General features: G+C 42.4%; 1 protein-coding gene across 6 annotated transcripts in view; it reads right to left on the bottom strand.

Moving 5' to 3' along the window:
• Positions 1–18,697, bottom strand: part of larp1b (La ribonucleoprotein 1B) — a 45,859-nt gene that overhangs the window by 15,711 nt on the left and 11,451 nt on the right. For 2 of the 6 annotated variants that reach the window (XM_061744316.1, XM_061744317.1), the window contains exons 4-12: positions 16,196–16,427; positions 13,798–13,974; positions 12,222–12,338; positions 11,281–11,449; positions 8,569–8,713; positions 8,317–8,494; positions 5,681–5,862; positions 5,357–5,434; positions 3,414–3,773 (exon numbers count right to left, since the gene is read on the bottom strand). In XM_061744316.1, coding sequence (XP_061600300.1) covers positions 3,414–3,773; positions 5,357–5,434; positions 5,681–5,862; positions 8,317–8,494; positions 8,569–8,713; positions 11,281–11,449; positions 12,222–12,338; positions 13,798–13,974; positions 16,196–16,427 — 1,638 coding nt within the window. The remainder of the gene's footprint in view (positions 1–3,413; positions 3,774–5,356; positions 5,435–5,680; positions 5,863–8,316; positions 8,495–8,568; positions 8,714–11,280; positions 11,450–12,221; positions 12,339–13,797; positions 13,975–16,195; positions 16,428–18,697) is intronic. The other 4 variants (XM_061744318.1, XM_061744319.1, XM_061744320.1 and 1 more) reach the window with 4 other exon arrangements.

The raw sequence follows: 18,697 nt of genomic DNA, 5'->3' as shown, positions 1-18,697 counted from the left end.
CTGCGGCCTGCGGCTGCGGCCCTGCAGCTCAGACCTGGTGTGACTCACAACAGATGTGGACTGGAATTTAAACTACACGTCAGTATCAGATGGAGAAAAGTAAAAAAAAAAAAATACAGGTGGTCTGTGTGTGTGTGTGTGTGTGTGTGTGTGTGTGTGTTCAGGCATAGCATTTCCCACGTGTGGTGACTCTGACAACCTTTGAACCCAGAATAAGCTGACGTTGCTCTAAACGTCTCACACCGAGGACAGAGACGTGTTAACTACATTTGTAAGAGTTTCTATTATTCTGTTTAGTTGACTCTACAGGACTGTCTCAGAAAATTAGAATATTGTGATTTTCTGTAATGCAATTACAAAAACAAAAATGTCATACATTCTGGATTCATTACAAATCAACTGAAATATTGCAAGCCTTTTATTATTTTAATATTGCTGATAATGGCTTACAGTTTAAGAAAACTCAAATATCCTATCTCTAAAAATTTGAATATTCTGGGAATTTTAATCTTAAACTGTAAACCATAATCATCAATATTAAAACAATAAAAGGCTTGCAATATTTCAGTTGATTTTTAATGAATCCAGAATGTATGACATTTGTTTTTTTTTTTAAATTGCATTACAGAAAATAAAGAACTTTATCACAATATTCTAATTTTCGGAAACAGTCCTGTATATTCAGATTTTCTGTATTTAAGTTTTTTTCCACTGTGAACATTGATGGATTAAAAGTGGGATGTTACACGCTGAACACAGGATAAACCTATTTAAATGTAAATACCGTTCAGCATTTGCTATTTCAAACGTTCACCTTGTTGGGAAAATCTGGCTTTTAATTATTTTCTCAGTTTTCCTATTTTCTCAAATTTTCTTGGTTGAGTCAATGATACTGCAGGAGAGTTCAAAGTAAACTAAAAGTTACAGCTTTCTGAGCAGATTTTAATCAGTTTTAGAGGGAGACGGCCCCCCGTGCTGCGAGTGTCAAGACGAGCGTCGTGATAATCTGCCCGTAGCGTCTCTGACAGAACAAGAAGCAGCTACGCCAAGGCCGTGATTTAGAAACAGGAAAATTAAGGTATTATTCTGCTCTGGAAAGAGTGTAAATAACCGTACATGAAAATATAAAAGGTATTAATATAACTAATAACAATGTCACCGCTTATTCCCAAACTACATGTTGGATCTGATTTTAACACATCATCAATATCCTCCCGTTTTAATCCTTTGGCGCCTTTTTTAACCAGTATTTTTAGTTGCTGAACTATGTGAAATAACACAGTTCCATTTCCTTCACATATTTTCAACTAATCAGGTACATAAGAAGTCGTCCCCCGTACATCTACCCATGGAGACCAGAACCTTCCGTTTCATTCTTCAACCAGGCTGCAGGTGTTCAGTGACTACGTTTACATGCAGTCAAAATTTGGGTTATTGCTAATATTCCGGTTACTGAAACATTAGGAATATTCCGTTTACATGCGTGAGCAAACAGGGTTATCCCTGTATACAGGACTGTCTCAGAAAATTAGAATATTGTGATTTTCTGTAATGCAATTACAGAAACAAAAATGTCATACATTCTGGATTCATTACAAATCATCTGAAATATTGCAAGCCTTTTATTATTTTAATATTGCTGATCATGGTTTACAGCTTAAGAAAACTCAAATATCCTATCTCAAAAAATTAGAATATTCTGGGAATCTTAATCTTAAACTGTAAGGCATAATCAACAATATTAAAATAATAAAAGGCTTGTAATATTTCAGCTGATTTGTAATGAATCAAGAATGTATGACATTTCTGTTTTGGTAATTGCATTACAGAAAATCACAATATTCTAATTTTCTGAGACAGTCCTGTAGTTATGGGTCGTTGTTGCTCTTTTTTTCTTCTGGGTAAAAAGATTCTTCTAAACCGACATGCCACCATGGATTATATCTGAGACTGTAATGAACGATTCATCAAAGGTCCCGTTCTTGAGCTGCTGCTGAAGCTCATTGGCCGTTCTCAGCTTGTTGCATTTCCGTTTCTTCTTCCTGTATCCAAATTCAAAACAAATCCTGATTCGCGCAACTTTTTCTCTCACCTTCTTGTAAATCTTCTATCCCGGTACTTTCAAATTCCTGTTCCGTTTGATGGGGATATTCCGTTTGGTGTTTACATGACAGAATATTCAGGTTAGAAAAGGAGTAACCCAGGGCTCATATTCGGGTTTTTAAAAACCGGAATATCAGCAAATTCTGGTTACCGTAATTTCGCGACCATAAGGCGCCCTTTTTTTTTTTTTTTTTTTTTTTTTTCTTTAAAATGTGCCGGTCGCCTTATGAAACGGTGCGCCATATCTATGCTTTGGGTGAAGCCCGGGGGAGCTGCGGACGTGAATGACACCAGCCACAGACGTTAAAGGGGGAAGGTGGGGGGTGTGAAGCACCCATGGTATAAGCACACGTGCGTGTGTGTTCTGTGTTCTGCAGCGCGTGTGACGCGCACTGCTGCAACCCGACTTCCAGGTTCCCAAAGCGGGATCAGATCAAATTCTCCTGGTTCCCACCCGCTTTAGGAGCAGGGATTTCAGGGGTCTGTCCCAGGTCGGATCAACTTCACCCTGCGAGATTTTCAGGCAAATCTGTCGGTTTGATCTCCGGTAACCAAGATGCAGAGGATGCGCTCAGGAGCCGCCAGGCTCCCGCCGCGGGTTTGCCGGGCCAGGGCGCACCATCCCCGGGGCAGATCCGGCCGAAATGCCGCTGGTCTTTCCCCGGGATCCCCTGCTCCCATACAGGTGGGTGGCTTCGGTCCCAGCCGGTCCGAACAGGTCACATTCCCGGTTAAAGCCGCTGTGACGCGCGCTGCTCCACCCCGCTGGGGAGAGACGGGCTCTGCGCGGTGGAGGATCCGCACAACGGGGTATGAAAAGTTTATTTACTGTTGTGCAGAAAGTGTCTGACACCGAGGAAATTCGGACTGGCGCAGCTGAATTAGTGGAGCTCTTTAATGCAGAAACAGAGGTTTTGCTCCTGCTCTATTTTTTAAATAAGCGCTTGTGTGCTTGTGTGTGCGTTCTGCATGTGTGTGCGTTCTGCAGCGGGTGTGTGTGTTTTCCGGCCGGCGTGTTTTGCGGCACGCGTGTGTGCAGCTCTGCTCTGTAGACTGCGCCTTTTGGGTCGGTGCGCCATATGTATGTTTTAAATCTAAAAATGACACACAAAAATGAGGGTGCGCCTTTCCACACGGTGCGCCGAATGGTCACGAAAATACGGTATTCAAAGGGGTTATTGGTGTTTACATGGCCGTGCAAAACCGGTTTATTGCTAATATTCGGGTTTTAAAAGGGTTATTGATGCATGGAAACGTAGTGACCCGTGGAGACAGACTGGAGGAACTGGACCCCTGGGTGCTCGTCTCACCTTGATGACCTCCACCTGGTCCTCCTCCTTCCACAGGTCCTGCTCGTAGTAGTACAGCCCGTCGTTGATGGCCTTGGCCAGGTCGGCGGTGAGCCGGGCCCGGGACTCGTGGTTCCCCGTGCGGTCGCCCCCGGGGTGCTTGCGAAGGTAGGGGGGCGTCTGGGTGACGATGAGGATCTTGTCCACGTCCTGGTCGTCCAGCTCGTAGTCCGAGTCGTCGTCGTCGGACCAGTCTGTGAACTTGTTCTTCCTGGGCGCCATCTGCTCCATCTCCTCGTCAAACATGAAGTCCAGCTCCTCCTGGTCCGGCTCGGCTGGAGGGGGGGCCTGCTGGCTGGGCGGGGGGGTCTTAGCAACGCCCTGGGTGACAGAATGAACACACGGCTGCTAAGAGATGAGCATGTAACTGCAGGAGTGGGTGATAGAAGAAAGGGGGATTCACATTAGTAGGTTTTCAGTGTCTTAAATATACTATAATGGTGCTTTTCCACTAGTACCTACTCAGCTCGACTCTGCGCTTTTCCACTAGGGGTCCAACGTGCTGAGTAGATACTTTTCTGTATCTATTCTGCCGAGGTTCTAAGCGGCTGAGTCGGCTGTATCTGACATCATCACACTCCAGGCCACCGATTGGTCGGGGGGTTGGAGTCAGACGTCTGAGTCAGGAGGAGGAAATCAGAGAAAGAGACTCTGACGGATTCTTGTTAATTTTATTCGACAGCAATGGCAGCAAAAGTCTGTTTGCTGATCCAACTCTGAGGGTCAGATGTTCATAAACCTGGTGCTGAGGAGAGAATTAAAAAGGGATCTAGACGGACGATAAGAATGAACAGATCTACCAGGAGCTCTGTCTCTTCATAGCTGCTCACGGCTCCAGCTGACTTTTCAGCAGCGCCGAGACAAACTAAATTCTTTTTAAAAGCATCGCCACTTGAAGCTTCTCTCTCTCTCATTTTTTAACTTGGTATCAAACACAAGCCACAGATCCAGCAGCACATCTATCATCTCCTCCAGGTTCTACATCTTTAGTGTTGTTGTCTTCTTCGTTTAGATACACAGTCAAATACGTCACAGCAGCTTCTCTCCAACCTCTTACTTCTGATTTCGGTGTTGAAAAGAAACGAGGGCGAGTCAGTGGAGTCGGGCTGAGTAGGTGCTAGTGGAAAAGCGCCATAACTAGACCGGGACGTTACCAAAACAAACCAGTACCAAGAGATTCAAGTGTTACCCAACCAGCAACGTCAGAGTCTGAGAGACTTCAGTAAGATGGAGGAGGAGAGGAGGAGAGGTGGATGAGTAAAGCTTGAGTTATGTTTCTGCGTCAAAACGGCGCCGTGCCCACGGCGTGTGGTTTGCGTCGACGCCTGGAGGCGACGCAGACCACACGCAGACGGAGAGGGCTGTGATTGGTTCACTTGGACGAAACGCATTTCCGTTTTCCGGTTTGAAGCAGTCGTGGACTTTCAGTGCTCTTTTCTTCGTCTATGTGTGTTTTTTTTGTTTTGGTTTTTTGCACAATAGTTGTCCTTATCTCTTTGATTCACTGTGACTGGAAAAAGTCGGATAAACCATTCAGGAAAAGATCGCTAACTAGCGGTCACGGGGGGTACTGCACCACGGAGAAATGGAGTGACGGAGAAGTCCGAAGGTTCACGACGGCGTAGGCACGGCGTTGGTTTGACGCAGAACCATAATTCAGGCTTTAGAGGAGAGGTGGATGAGTTAGAGGAGAGGAGGATGAGTTAGAGGAGAGGGGGATGAGTTAGAGGAGAGGTGGAGGAGTTAGAGGAGAGGAGGATGAGTTAGAGGAGAGGTGGAGGAGTTAGAGGAGAGGTGGAGGAGTTAGAGGAGAGGGGGATGAGTTAGAGGAGAGGTGGATGAGTTAGAAGAGAGGAGGATGAGTTAGAGGAGAGGAGGATGAGTTAGAGGAGAGGGTACTCAACTGCGGAGGGGAGGTTGTCAGGCTGGAGCGGTGGGGGGGGAGGAGGGACACCAGCAGCACCAGCCTCACCGCTGACATGCTGCTGGCCCGGAGGAGCAGGAGGAAATGACAGGAAATGACAGGAAATGAATGACAGGAAAACAGGCGGTGAGGGACAGGAATGATGAAAGAATGATGAAAGGTGACAGCTAGTCTGGTGTCATGCATCTTGTGTCTTCAGCGTCTTACAACGTTGGGCTTCTCCACCAGAACCAGGAGGTGGAACCTCCTGGTAGCACATAGCAACCTTTTTCCAGAGTTTTCTGTGATCTTTTTCTCTCCGTACCTTGATTTTCCCAGAGGCCTGTCTGTGGCGTTTCTCCACCTGGATCCAGGCGTCCGGGTCGGGCTTGGGGGCGTCTTTGGACTGGTCCGTGGCTGGGAGCGAGTCCTGGCCCGTGGAGCTGGGTCCAGCCGACTCCTTAGAGTCCCCCGGCTCCAGAGGAGACCCCTTTGCAGGAGACGAAGCTGCACGGACCAATGAGAGAGCAGAGGTTTACAAACCTTCCTCCAGCTGCCCACTCCCAAGAGAAAAAAACGATCAGATTATTGAACATTATCTTCACAACAGCAGCAAATCTTACTATAAACTAGGGCTGGGGATCAATTCAAATGTAAAGAATTGATTAGATTCTGATTCTTAAGATTCAAAATCGATTATCAAGATTTGATTCGGTCCGATTTGATTCCGATATTGATTTGGGTTAGTGTTATGTAACTGTTTTTTTGAGCTGTTGCATGAATTATATGACTGTAGTTCTGCAACATTAATACTAGTATTATATTGAGATTCAACAGCAAGTATTGCAGCTAATGATGTTGTAAGGACCAATCAGCTCCCAGAATGCTGATAGAACTGTTTTCAGAAACATCATGTGGGTCAGAATTACCAAACAGATCCAGGGAGGAAACAGAGACGGATGAAATCAGTTTTATTTTAATTTTTTTAGCATTTCATGCAAATGTAACCCCAAGACAGTACATAAAGCAAAGAAATATAGACAATTTATGCAATTATAACTGAAAACTTTAATGTTTTCATAACTTTAAACATATTTAAAGGAACATGGCACCAGTTGTTCTCGTATCCAACAAAACATTCCTTTTTTGGGCATAAACAAAAAAATACCAAAAGTTGTAATGTGGGGAAAAAATAAATAAAAATAAATAAAAATCGATCTTTAGACATATGAAATCGATTTTTAGGAATTAAAATGAGAATCGATTCAGAATCGGAAAATCGATCTTTTCAACACAGGCCTACTATAAATGTGTCTTACAATCAAAATCTGCTTACCGGTAAATCTAGCGATTCTGGGAATTATTGTTGAACTTTATACTCTTTTAGAGCTACTTACAGCGCATCTAACGCATGAAAACAATAATTTTCAAATTCCTGAGTGATCATGATAATTGCTGCTTGCCAGCTGTGGTGCTGCGGCTCTGGGGGAGCTGAAGCTCAACATGTGACCGTTTGGATAAAACACTGCAAGGTCCAGCACCAAGCTATTTCCTACCATGCAGACCCTGTATTCTTATAAACTCAATCTCTGTCTCAGTTTTTCACTGAAACTCCTTTTACATTGATGCCTATTTACATGAATTTAAATTCCTCAGAATCCACAGTGACGTCTGCTTCAAACCCTGAGAAGAGAAGATTCTCTGTCGGTGCGTTGCAGCAGTGATCCCGATATAGTTAAACTCCAAATGTGACGACCAAGTCGCGTGTTAGTGTGCAACTATTTTTCAAAAATATGTGAACATCTGTATCTGTGGTATGCAAGAAGTACCCGGGCGGTTTGCTACTTCTGGCAGAACGTAAAGTTTGCAATGCACCGCTACAGCGGGACCTGGTCGGAGTGACCGTGTGCTGTAGTGTAGTCTAGTGTAGACGGGTGGAGTTTGCAGTAGAGCAGTAGAGCAGTAGAGCCCTGTGGGACTGTTTTCTTCATCCCGCTGCATTTCTGACCATCTGATTTTGTGTTTTCTCCCGTCCCGCAAGAGAAATGTCCTGGACAAATCTGATTTAATGTAAACATGATAATTGTGGAGCTAGATGGATGATTGACAGTTCATAGGTCACCTGACCGACAGTTAGATGCATCATTGTCATCATTGCACAAGCTATTTCACCTTTTGTACACGCATCAATTATGTGATTGAGGTTAGAGCAACGAGAGTAGCAGTGAGTGGCTCAAATAACACTAATAAATAACATGAAATAAACAAACTTAACGAATGGAACTAATTAATTTCACGAATGAATCACTTGGCCATTACATATCTGTGGAGGGAGAGAATTCTGCTGACCGACTGAGGTTCCAATCCCTCGTCTCTCTTCCAAGATGCTCCACAGATACTAAACACAGTTTCTCCAAATATCTGACCTGCCTTGCTTTGTTTTTGTAAAGACCTTATTTGAAGTTCTTTTCCACGTCATTGATTTCCATCTTGTCGCTAGACTACATCCCGATCCCGCAGTATTTTTTTAGCCGCCCGCAGCAAAGTTCAAACCGCCCACTCCCGAGAGATTTGTGTTGGGTCCCAAGGGACCCGGCTGTGTACTGTACTGTTGTGTACTGTTATCTACTTTCTACGTGTTGCATGCAGTTTGGGATTTTTAAAAACGGTCCACATAAATCTTTCCTGACAAATTCAGACAATTCTCCTGCTTCTAATGTAATAACAGCATAAACAACGATAACTGAAACATGTTAAACAACGTCATCCTTTTAGATATATACTGTACTGACGATGATATAAGACAAAAGTTTTCCTTTTTTGTGTGTAATTTTTAGTGTGCAGACACGAAATACTTCTTAACACGTTAAGTCTCACCAAGTAACGTTGGAGAGAATACTTTTTTTTGTCAATGTCAGTTAATGATGGAAACAAACCCCCGACACCTGATTGAACACTGACCGGAGTTGGTGGAGCTGATGTTCTGCCGAGGAACAAACTCGGGACAGTTGATGAACTGCGAGAAGTCGGTGCGAGGGGAACCCACGAGGGCCGGGACGGGGATGGGCCAGCGCTCGGGATCAGTTTTACAGCGGATCTTGTTGTCGGTCAGCTCCACTTCTGTGCTGTTTTTAAGAGCCTGGGGAGCAAAGACACCTCTGCTGTCAGACGGCACTGGTGGAAAGTGACGAGCCGCCAGCGGCGGGACGTTACCTCCACGATGAGGCTGACGTCGGTGGTGAGAGCCTGCACTCGATGGAAGCCGGCGATGAGGGAGATCGGGAGGAAGCCCTGGACGTCCATCTTTCTCCTCAGGAAGAAGTCGCGCTCCAAGTTGTGGCTGCTGAAGTAGTATTCACTGGAGGAGGAGAATAACAGTTCCATTTGATGTAATTAGAGGCCATTTCTAACAAACGGAACAATATCTATCCATCAACAAAGAGAAGAACACACAAGGGACCCTGCTGGGCTCCATCAAGTTGAACTTGCAATAACAGGGTCTGTTACACATTAGAGACACGCCGCTCCAAGTTCTCAGACTCACGATAACAAATGTTGGAGTTTTCATTGGAATATTTAACACACGAGTCGTGGTTTGGTCAATACTTTACTTGAAAGTTACTTTTACAGGACTGTCTCAGAAAATTAGAATATTGTGATAAAGTCCTTTATTTTATGTAATGCAAAAATGTCATACATTCTGGATTCATTACAAATTAACTGAAATATTGAAAGCCTTTTATTATTTTAATATTGCTGATCATGGCTGATCTTAATCTTAAACTGTAAGCCATAATCAGCAATATTAAAATAATAAAAGGCTTGCAATATTTCAGTAGATTTGTAATGAATCCAGAATGTATGACATGACAGGTCCTGTATGATCATAAACATGTTTAAACTATGTAAAATTAAGTTTAAACATAGCTCTTTATAATCAAAGAATATATAAAAGTATATACAGGCTTAATTTGATATAAAAAGATACAAAATTAATACCTGCCATATCAGTTAATATCAGCATAATTTGATAACTTATATAACAAATACACTAAATAAATAAATACTGAGGAAAAAAATGAACAGAAATGTTTTACTGTACAGATTTTTGAATTTCCTGTAATGTTTTTATATTACTCAGTAAATCAGCAATATTCTGAAGAAACCACAAGAATGGAGTGTCGCCTGCAGGACCCACTCTCCTGCCTGTCACACCACTTTAAGTCACCAAGCATGGCTTGGCACACACTCCCTCTCCCTCCGTCTCTCCCTGGAAACGTCAAGCTCAGCCTGCAGGCAGTAAGTAGTTATTTCATGTTGCGAGGTCGGCTGAGCGAGCAGCCTAAATGACAGCGAGGGAGACTAGGAAAATGGAGGAAGAAAAAACCCCCAACAAAATCCCCCCTCCCGTGCGTTTTTTTTCTTCCTTTCTTTTTTGTAGCATGTCCTTGCTCAGGCCTGTACATAATTCAGTGCCTGTCCTCTCAAAAAAACCCAGTCTATATTTAGGAATCCCCCCCCACCCCCGCCCCTCCACTGGTTGGAGTATGATCTTTAATGAGGCCAAGGCTGTCTGGCAGACAGCAGAGAGCACGCTGCCCCCTGCAGGCCGGATCACAGTCCGCGGCAGGAACTCGGTTCAGGCTTATCAGCACTTCAGTGACACAGCTGCACTTCAGACCTCGTGTGTGCAGGTTTTACTCTGCAGCGGCGGCCGACGCGCGGCCCTGAAACACTGCTCTTTCCAGATATCAGTTCATGTTGTGTAAACTGATTCAGCAAAGGGCTAACTTTGTCAAGTGCCCCGTATATAAACTCGTTTCCCTGTGGTTTAAACTTCTCAAGGGAAAACGCACCCGTCTGCCGTCTACCTTTCAGTGCCGGAGGACTCTGGTGAAACCAAAAACTGAATACATGAACCGTAAAAAGCTGCACGTCTGTCCAACGCACCTGGTCCATCCCAGAGGATTTAACACGACCTCTGAACAAGGTTAACATACGGTCGTGTTTTTGATTTTTTTGGCACAATGGTAAGTTTTAAGGGGAATATGTGAATGCACTCGAAATGAAATGCAAAACAGAAGACACTATAATTTTTTGTTGGCGAGTTCTTGTGATTGCGGTTCACCATCATTCTGATGTCTATTACAGACCAGATAATACTTACGATGTTTGGATTCATAACACTTTATAACTGAAAGGGGGGAGACTTTTTTCTTTTTCAAATGGTTGTATTCCTGGTTCTAATTTTGCTTTTATCGCCATTAAAGCGACAGATTTTACTTTTGTTTTTAGAGTCAAACACGTTGCACAGATTTTGTCATTATTTTTTGATCTGCTAGTTATTTTAGACTGAATGGAGGTAATATACAGGACTGTCTCAGAAAATTTGAATATTGTGATGAAGTTCTTTATTTTCTGTAATGCAATTAAAAAAACAAACATGTCATACATTCTGGATTCATTACAAATCAACTGAAATATTGCAAGCCTTTTATTATTTTAATATTGCTGATTATGGCTTACAGTTTAAGATTCCCAGAATATTCAAATTTTTTGAGATAGGATATTTGAGTTTTCTTAAGCTGTAAGCCATGATCAGTAATATTAAAATAATAAAAGGCTTGCAATATTTCAGTTGATTTGTAATGAATCCAGAATGTATGACATTTTTGGTTTTGTAATTGCATTACAGAAAATCCCGATATTCTAATTTTCTGAGACAGTCATGTAATAGCTAGAATCCTCCAAAAAAAGAAAACATGAATAAATATAAAATTGTACTACATTACATGTCACACATTTTTCAAAAGAAAATGATAAAACAACATTTAAATGATAAAAGCATGAACATGTTAGAAGAAGATGAGCGCTCGGCTCTCAGGACAGCTTCATGCACAAGAAATCCAAACCTGAGTTACTCACATTTGCCTTTTGATGTACTCCTTGAGGAGCTTCTCGTCCACCGTGTACATCTGGACCTTGCTGCCGTCGTCGTAGTAGTAAACCATGTTGTTACCGAACTCTGTGGGGCCCTGAGCTGAGCCGTCTGACGAGCGAGCGTCTCGGAAGTTCACGGAGTATTCATACCGACCTGAGGCAGGAAAAACAGAAGAGAAGTCAAGGTGGTGGCAGACACAACACAAACTGAAACAACTAGGAAAAAAGTCAACTTTAATAAACAAGATTTACTTTTCACAATGGGACAGAAAACTGAAGTGCTTTTAAAAAGGGTCTCTGAAATGTACCAACTAAACTAAATACCTCAGACAAATACTTCCTTAAAATATTACTAGTAGCTTCCAAGAAAACAATAGCGAGGAAATGGCTAAACAAAGAACCACCAACAAAAAGAGAGTGGGTAACAATTGTAAAGGAGATGTTTGTCATGGAAAGGCCGACATTTTCCCTCAGACTCAGAATAAATCAATACATTTGACAAGTATTGGTACAAATGGGTGATGCACATGAATGTTGTAAAAGAAGACCTTCTATGTTAACATTTTCTTTCTTTCCTTTAACAATTACTACAACATGCACCTCATTATTATTATTATTATTTCTTTGTCACCTATTTATCAGATAAAGATAAATTCTCTATGTGCTGAAGAGTAATATGGACTGAATTCAAACCACACGCTGGCCCTATTGAAGCTCCTGTCACCTTTACTATCGGTGGAAATGTTGGAAAAGTAACCCAGAAAACAAGAAATGAACACAGAAAAGACTAACTGTATTGTGCCAACCATGGTATCCTGTCTGTTCATATGTTCATCAGCATGTACATCTGTGTTATATTTGTGTTACTGTAAAAACTAAAATAAAGTTAAAACAAAAGGGTGTCTGAGGCAAGAGTCAAACTGCACCTCGTCCGCGACCTCTGCCGCGTCCACGGCCTTTCCCCCGGCCTCGGATTCCTCCTCGAACTCCGCCGCCATCGCTCCGGACGCCGTCGTCCCCGAAGTCCCGCTCCCCTCTCCAACCTGTCCACAAGGACACGATCCTTCATTTAGCTGGAGGTTCTTGCTAAAGGACCCGTAACAACATGAGCTATGAAATGACATGAAAGCTCATTAAATGACACCATTTCCTTCTGTATTGGTTTTTACCTACTTTTTTTTTTTTTTTTACCAAAGGTAAAGCCTCGACTACTCATTACAGTAATCCCTCGCTATAACGCGGTTCACCTTTCACGTCTCGCTGCTTCACGGATTTGCATTGTGCTCTGCATTCTGATTGGCTAAACAGTCTCCCCGCTTCTTCACTTCCTGTCAATAACATTGGTTGCTTAGCAACAAGCTGAGAACGGCCAATGAGCTTCAGCAGCAGCTCAAGAACGGGACCTTTGATGAATCGTTCATTACAGTCTCAGATATAATCCATGGTGGCGGTTTAGAAGAATCTTTTTACCCAGAAGAAAAAAAGAGCAACAACAACGACCCATAACTACAGGACTGTCTCAGAAAATTTGAATATTGTGATTTTTCTGTAATGCAATTACCAAAACAAAAATGTCATACATTCTGGATTCATTACAAATCAACTGAAATATTGCAAGCCTTTTATTATTTTAATATTGCTGATCATGGCTTACAGCTTAAGAAAACTAAAATATCCTATCTCAAAAAATTAGAATCTTAATCTTAAACTGTAAACAATAATCAGCAATACTAAAATAATAAAAGGCTTGCAATATTTCAGTTGATTTTTAATGAATCCAGAATGTATGACATTTGTTTTTTTTTTTTTTTTTTTTTTTGTTTTTTTTTTTTTTTTTTTTTTTTAATTGCATTACAGAAAATAAAGAACTTTATCACAATATTCTAATTTTCTGAGACGGTCCTGTATTTTCTTCTCTGGAAAAAACCCACCTGCACCACGGCTTTAGAAGAAAAAGACGCTACAGAGTCAGGATGCAGCAGCATCAGAAGAGCAAGGAAATACACGCCAGTCACAATTTGTCCTGCTGTACTTAGTGTATTTTTTTTATCATAATCATTTTTCATTTTCTCCCGTTCAAATCCAATTACTCGGGTCGCGTGGGGCTGATCTCCGCAATTTGAAGCCTTGTATAACAATTGTAAAAAACGTAACACCCGCGACAAACGAGGGATTACTGTATTTCTAAAATTGATCAACAACTGCTCCAAAACACAAACATCTGTCATAACCTCAAGGTTTTAGGTGACGTCTTCATAACTGTTCAACCAACAGTGAAGGATAGAAAATTCAAAGAGTGTGGGTGAGAAAGAGATGATGCTTTCATGCTTTATGGGGGGGGGTAAAGCTGTGGAAAGACAGACGGCAGCTGGAGGAGGTCGGTGAGCGAACATGCAGCGTATCGGGGGGGGAAAGCTCAAACAGCAATCAGCCAACAGGGATCAGAACAGGGGCCGGCGGTGAGAGAGAGGAGAGGGGAGACGGAGGCTGCTGGCCACTTACTCCGGCTGCTTTCATGCGCTCTGTTACTACCCAACGTTTGAGCGGGCGACCCGGCGGGGTCAGACGGGTCGCCGATGGGCTCCGAGTCCGAGCGAGCCGGCCCCCCACTCGGCAGCTTGTCCACCTGGTCCCGGGACACCTCTTCCAGCGGCAGAGAAACCCACTTACGTTTGTTACCTAGCCATGATTGCACACCGAAATAGAGCTTGAAGAGTTTTGTTCTGAAAACGCTAACCAGGACAAAAAAAAAAAAAAGAAAAAGAAAAGAAAAAGTCCAGTTTGGGACAGTTTCAGAGAGTTTAAGATAAAAAGCAACACTGACACGCCTCACGCACCTCCGACAGGGACTCCTCATGGGGAAGGATTTAACAACTGAATCACAATAAGTCTTAAAACATTTCAATTTAAAAAGGTAAATAATACTCAAGCATCAAAATTCCAATCTGAAAACTCTGTATTCAATCCTTCAGGACGTGAGAACAAGCAAAAAAAGTTCTCAGACGCTGCATTTAATGTGTTATTAAGATTATACGTGTGTAAATGTTCCCAGGTCCTCCGGGGAGCACAGTTCCGTCCTCAGACTGTTTTTGACTATGTGAAGATGAAAAGAAAACCACCATCTAATAGTAACAGATAGTTGACTCGGTCCAACAGCTGAGACTGAAAACGGCACTTCACTCCGACTCAAGGAAACAAAAATCTATCAATATCAAATTTAAAGCCCCTCGATCTGTTAAACAAACTACTGTTAACAAAAAACTGTTTCAAAGCGGTCTCCTCCCACCCGCCGCTGCTGGTCTTGTGATCAGGTCAGTATTTGTCTCAATGTCGGTGGAGAACTTTTATTCTAACAGTTTTCTAGATAAATTCATTAGCGGTACAACTGATTTATTAGTGATCAATGTGCTGACTACATTCACTCAACAACTAGACTAATAAACAGACCCAGATCCTCAGAGAGGGGATGAACCTCTGCAGTCAGTCATTTTCAGCTCCTGATCCACTTGTTCTTGCAGAGGCCCGTTTCTCTCTCTCTCTGGAAAACTTGTCCTGGCTGACAGAACTGACTCCTTTTGTCGCCTCGCTGTCTTTTTTCTGCAGTTTTTGTGCATCAGCGCATTTCTGCAGGCTCTCTGGCGCCCTCTACTCTTCTTTACCCCGCAGAGGTTTGTGCTGCACCAACTGGAATCCCGCTTCTTCCAGGTCAGAAGTCAGTCCAGTTGGATTTCTCTGGAGGTTTCTCTAGTGGTATTTTCTTATTGCACTTTTACACTAGTACCTACTCAGCCCGACTCGACACGCCTCGTCCTTGCTTATTTTCGATAATTTTTATGATATTTTTGATCTAAAGGAAGAAGACAACAACACTAAAGATGTAGAACCTGGAGGAGATGATAGATGTGCTTCTGGTCTGTGGCTTGTGTTTGATATCAATTTAAAAAATGAGAGTGAGAGAAGCTTCAAGAGGCAACGCTTTTTTTTTTTTCTTTGTTTGTCTCTATGCTGCTGAAAAGTCAGCTGGAGTCGTGAGCAGCTATGAAGAGACAGAGCTCCTGGTAGATCTGGTCGTTCCTTATCGCCCGTCTAGATCCCTTTTTAATTCTCTCCTCAGCACCAGGTTTATGAACATCTGCACCTCAGAGTTGGATCATGAAACAGACTTTTGCGCTGCTATTGGTTGTTGAATAAAATTAACAAGAATCCGTCAGAGTCTCTTTCTCTGATTTCCTCCTCCTGACTCAAGACGTCTGACTCCAACCCCCCGACCAATCGGTGGCCTGTAGTGTGATGATGTCAGATACAGCCGACTCAGCCGCTGAGAACGTCGGCAGAATAGTTACAGAAAAGTATCTACTCGGCACGTTAGACGCCTAGTGGAAAAGCGCAAAACCGAGTGGAGTCGGGCTGAGTAGGTACTAGTGGAAAAACATCATTTCAACACTATACTCAGTCTTTACCCATTTATATCTACGTGTCCGTGTTTCACATAAACAGATTTAAAGACATCTTAGAACAAGACTCTTCACGAGTGGTTGAGACACCATGACTCAAATCAGGCGCCGTGTCCAACTTCTGTTTCCACATCTAAAGATGATTGAATTGAGAGGAGAGCAAATCATCAGAATAATCCCTGCAGATCATGCACTCACGTGCACCAACCACCAGAACCCAGCAGTGATCACTCTTTCTCATGCTTATATGCAGCGGTCAGGTATACAAACCACAGGAATCAGCTGACAAACGTGCATCTTCAAACTTGGTTGAATGACGACATTCACATGAATGCTAGAAAAACACTGTTCTTCAGCGAAGCGTGTCAGCTGGGTTTCAGGCACAATTATAAGCTGTTGACCAGCCCAGGGTTCAAAAAAGGGGAAAAAACAAAAGGACTCCTCACCCTCACCTCCTCTCTTCTTCAGGTTGCCAGTCTTGGCGTCCTGTCCTGCTTTTGAGCCTCCGTCTTTTGGCAGCTCACCCAGCGGGTCCGGATGAGCCTCCTGGTTCTCTTTACTCTCACCTCCATCATGACTGCTCTCTGACTTTCTCTCGGGTCTCTCTCTTCTCTTCTCCCGCTCCTTGTGAGAGGAGGGAGCCTTTTTTCCGTTATTGTTGAGGTTATTTTGCTGTTGCTGAAATAAAGGGAACGACATTTAGAAAACTAGAAGACGATTTAATGCGACCTCTTTCTTTGATGTTGAAGCAGCTTCTTTTATTAAAAAATTAGAATATTAAGTGCAGCTTGTGTGATGTTTAAGTAACGGATTAAATTGAATGTTTTGTGGATGGATATATATATATATATATATATATATATATATATATATATATATATATATATATATATATATATATATATATATATTTTGAATCAACAGCAAACAAAGTCACTTCAGTTTTAAGTTTTATGTATCCAGGCATAATTGTAAAGAAAAAAAATCTGAGCAGGTCTTCAAATTGAGTACATACAACCTCACATGAACAATATATGACATATTCTTTAACACGGAACATGCTAAACATGCATAAAAAGTGTGTCAAACAAGCCTTACTGCCTCAAAAAACGAAGGAGGCGAGTAGAACGCACTCGCTGCCTATCAAATGTACCCGATTAATTGATCAGTGTGAGCAGCTCTACAACAGAAATACTGTAATATCGACAACTTGCTGGACTGGAGCACTAAGATCTGTTAACACAATGCCAAGGAGGAAAGGCATCAGCAAGGATCACAGACAAGCAGCTGGAGGATAATAGGATTTGTTTTCAGATAATTTGGAGTAAGAACAGTAAGAGTAGTAAGAAAGATTATTCACTAGTTTTGTTTCTGTCAGCCTGTTTCAATTTTAGTTTAACTCAAGTCTTTGGGTCAAGCTATCATTTTATTTTTTATTAGTTTTAGTCATGTTCATTCTCCTTTTAGTTGTGTCAAGTTTCAGTCAACTAAAAGTCTGAGCATTTTAGTCTTATTTTAGTCAGAATTGTCCAGGACCATTTTAGTCTAGTTTTAGTCAAAGATTGTATTTAGCCAAACCCATTTTACAATTCAAACAAGGTTATCTTATTATTATATAATTGTTACCTTATAGACTCAAGAATACATTCATTCCAGATACAGAAGACTCAAATTTGAGTTTACAACATATTAATTTTTTCCTGTGATTTTGTGGCCGCGGCTGGGATTGAGGACGAGACATCACCCAGCGGGTGGTTTCATCTACAGTCTGTCCTCCTGAAATTTGCTTTTAATCAGCTCGAGGCTTTTTTGCACAACAATGACAATTGTAAAAAGTTTCAGCCTGGTTTTAAAAATCACACCACAGCACAGAATCTGCTTTTTAGAGTCGTCAATGACCTTTTACTAAGTATCGACTGGTAAATCTGCTGTTTGGACCTGTGTGGAGCATTTGATACAGCGGACCACAATATTTTGATATCACAACTTCGTCGTACCCATCAGAGAGAAGCTTTTCGGTTCACATTGGTGAATGCTTTTCTTCCTCAGTTCCCTTAACTTATGGGGTTCCCCAAGGCTCTATTTTGGGCCCCATGTTGTTTTCATTGGTCCATATTTAGAAAGCATATTAACTTTCATTGTTTTGCTGATGACATCCTGGTTTATATGCCCATTAGATCAGACAGCAACACTTCACTGCAGCCTTTGTTAGACTGAAAGACCTAAGAACTTGAATGAAACGTGACTTTCTGATCCTTTGAACTCATGTAGTCGCTCTGCTGTCAGGAATCTGGGTGTGATTTTTGACGGCTCTTTTAAGTTGGAAAGATTAATGAGCTGGTAAAAATCCAGTTTTTTCCACCTACAGGTCACGGCTAAGGTGAAGCCCTATCTTCCTGCACAAGATCTAGAAAAGGTCATTCATGCGTGCGTTACATTTGTAACATGCTGTATGTTGGTTGAGATCAATCTCCTCTGCGACGCCTGCCATTGGTTCAGGACGCAGCAGCTCGACCTTCAGTTGGCACCAAGAAGCCTGATCATATAACTCCAGTCTTGGCCGCCCTCCACTGGCTCCCCATCCAACCCCGGATTGATTTGAAGATTTTACTATTGACTTTTAAAAGTTTTAAATGGAATGGCACCCTCATATCCGTCAGAACCCCTGCACATCCGCATACCAGTAAGATCATTAGTCAATCATGTTGCTTTTAAATAAATTTGACCAGAAATCGTGAAATAATGTTGCAAAAATGGCACCCGTAGGTGATTAGATTCTGGTGATGGAGGGAGAGGTTGACTGAGGTATGGGGGAGGAGATTAGGGGAACTGGATAGCAGTAAAACAGCAGAGGTGCTGAGATGGGAGGAGGACAGGAAATACCACATCCCACTATAAAACGGAACGACTCGTTGCCACGTCACACAGAACAATTTACTATTATTTTG

This window comes from Cololabis saira, chromosome 16 (genome assembly GCF_033807715.1).
Source record: "Cololabis saira isolate AMF1-May2022 chromosome 16, fColSai1.1, whole genome shotgun sequence".
NCBI classification, from domain to species: domain Eukaryota; kingdom Metazoa; phylum Chordata; class Actinopteri; order Beloniformes; family Belonidae; genus Cololabis; species Cololabis saira.
This window is presented reverse-complemented; position numbering and strand designations above follow the sequence as displayed.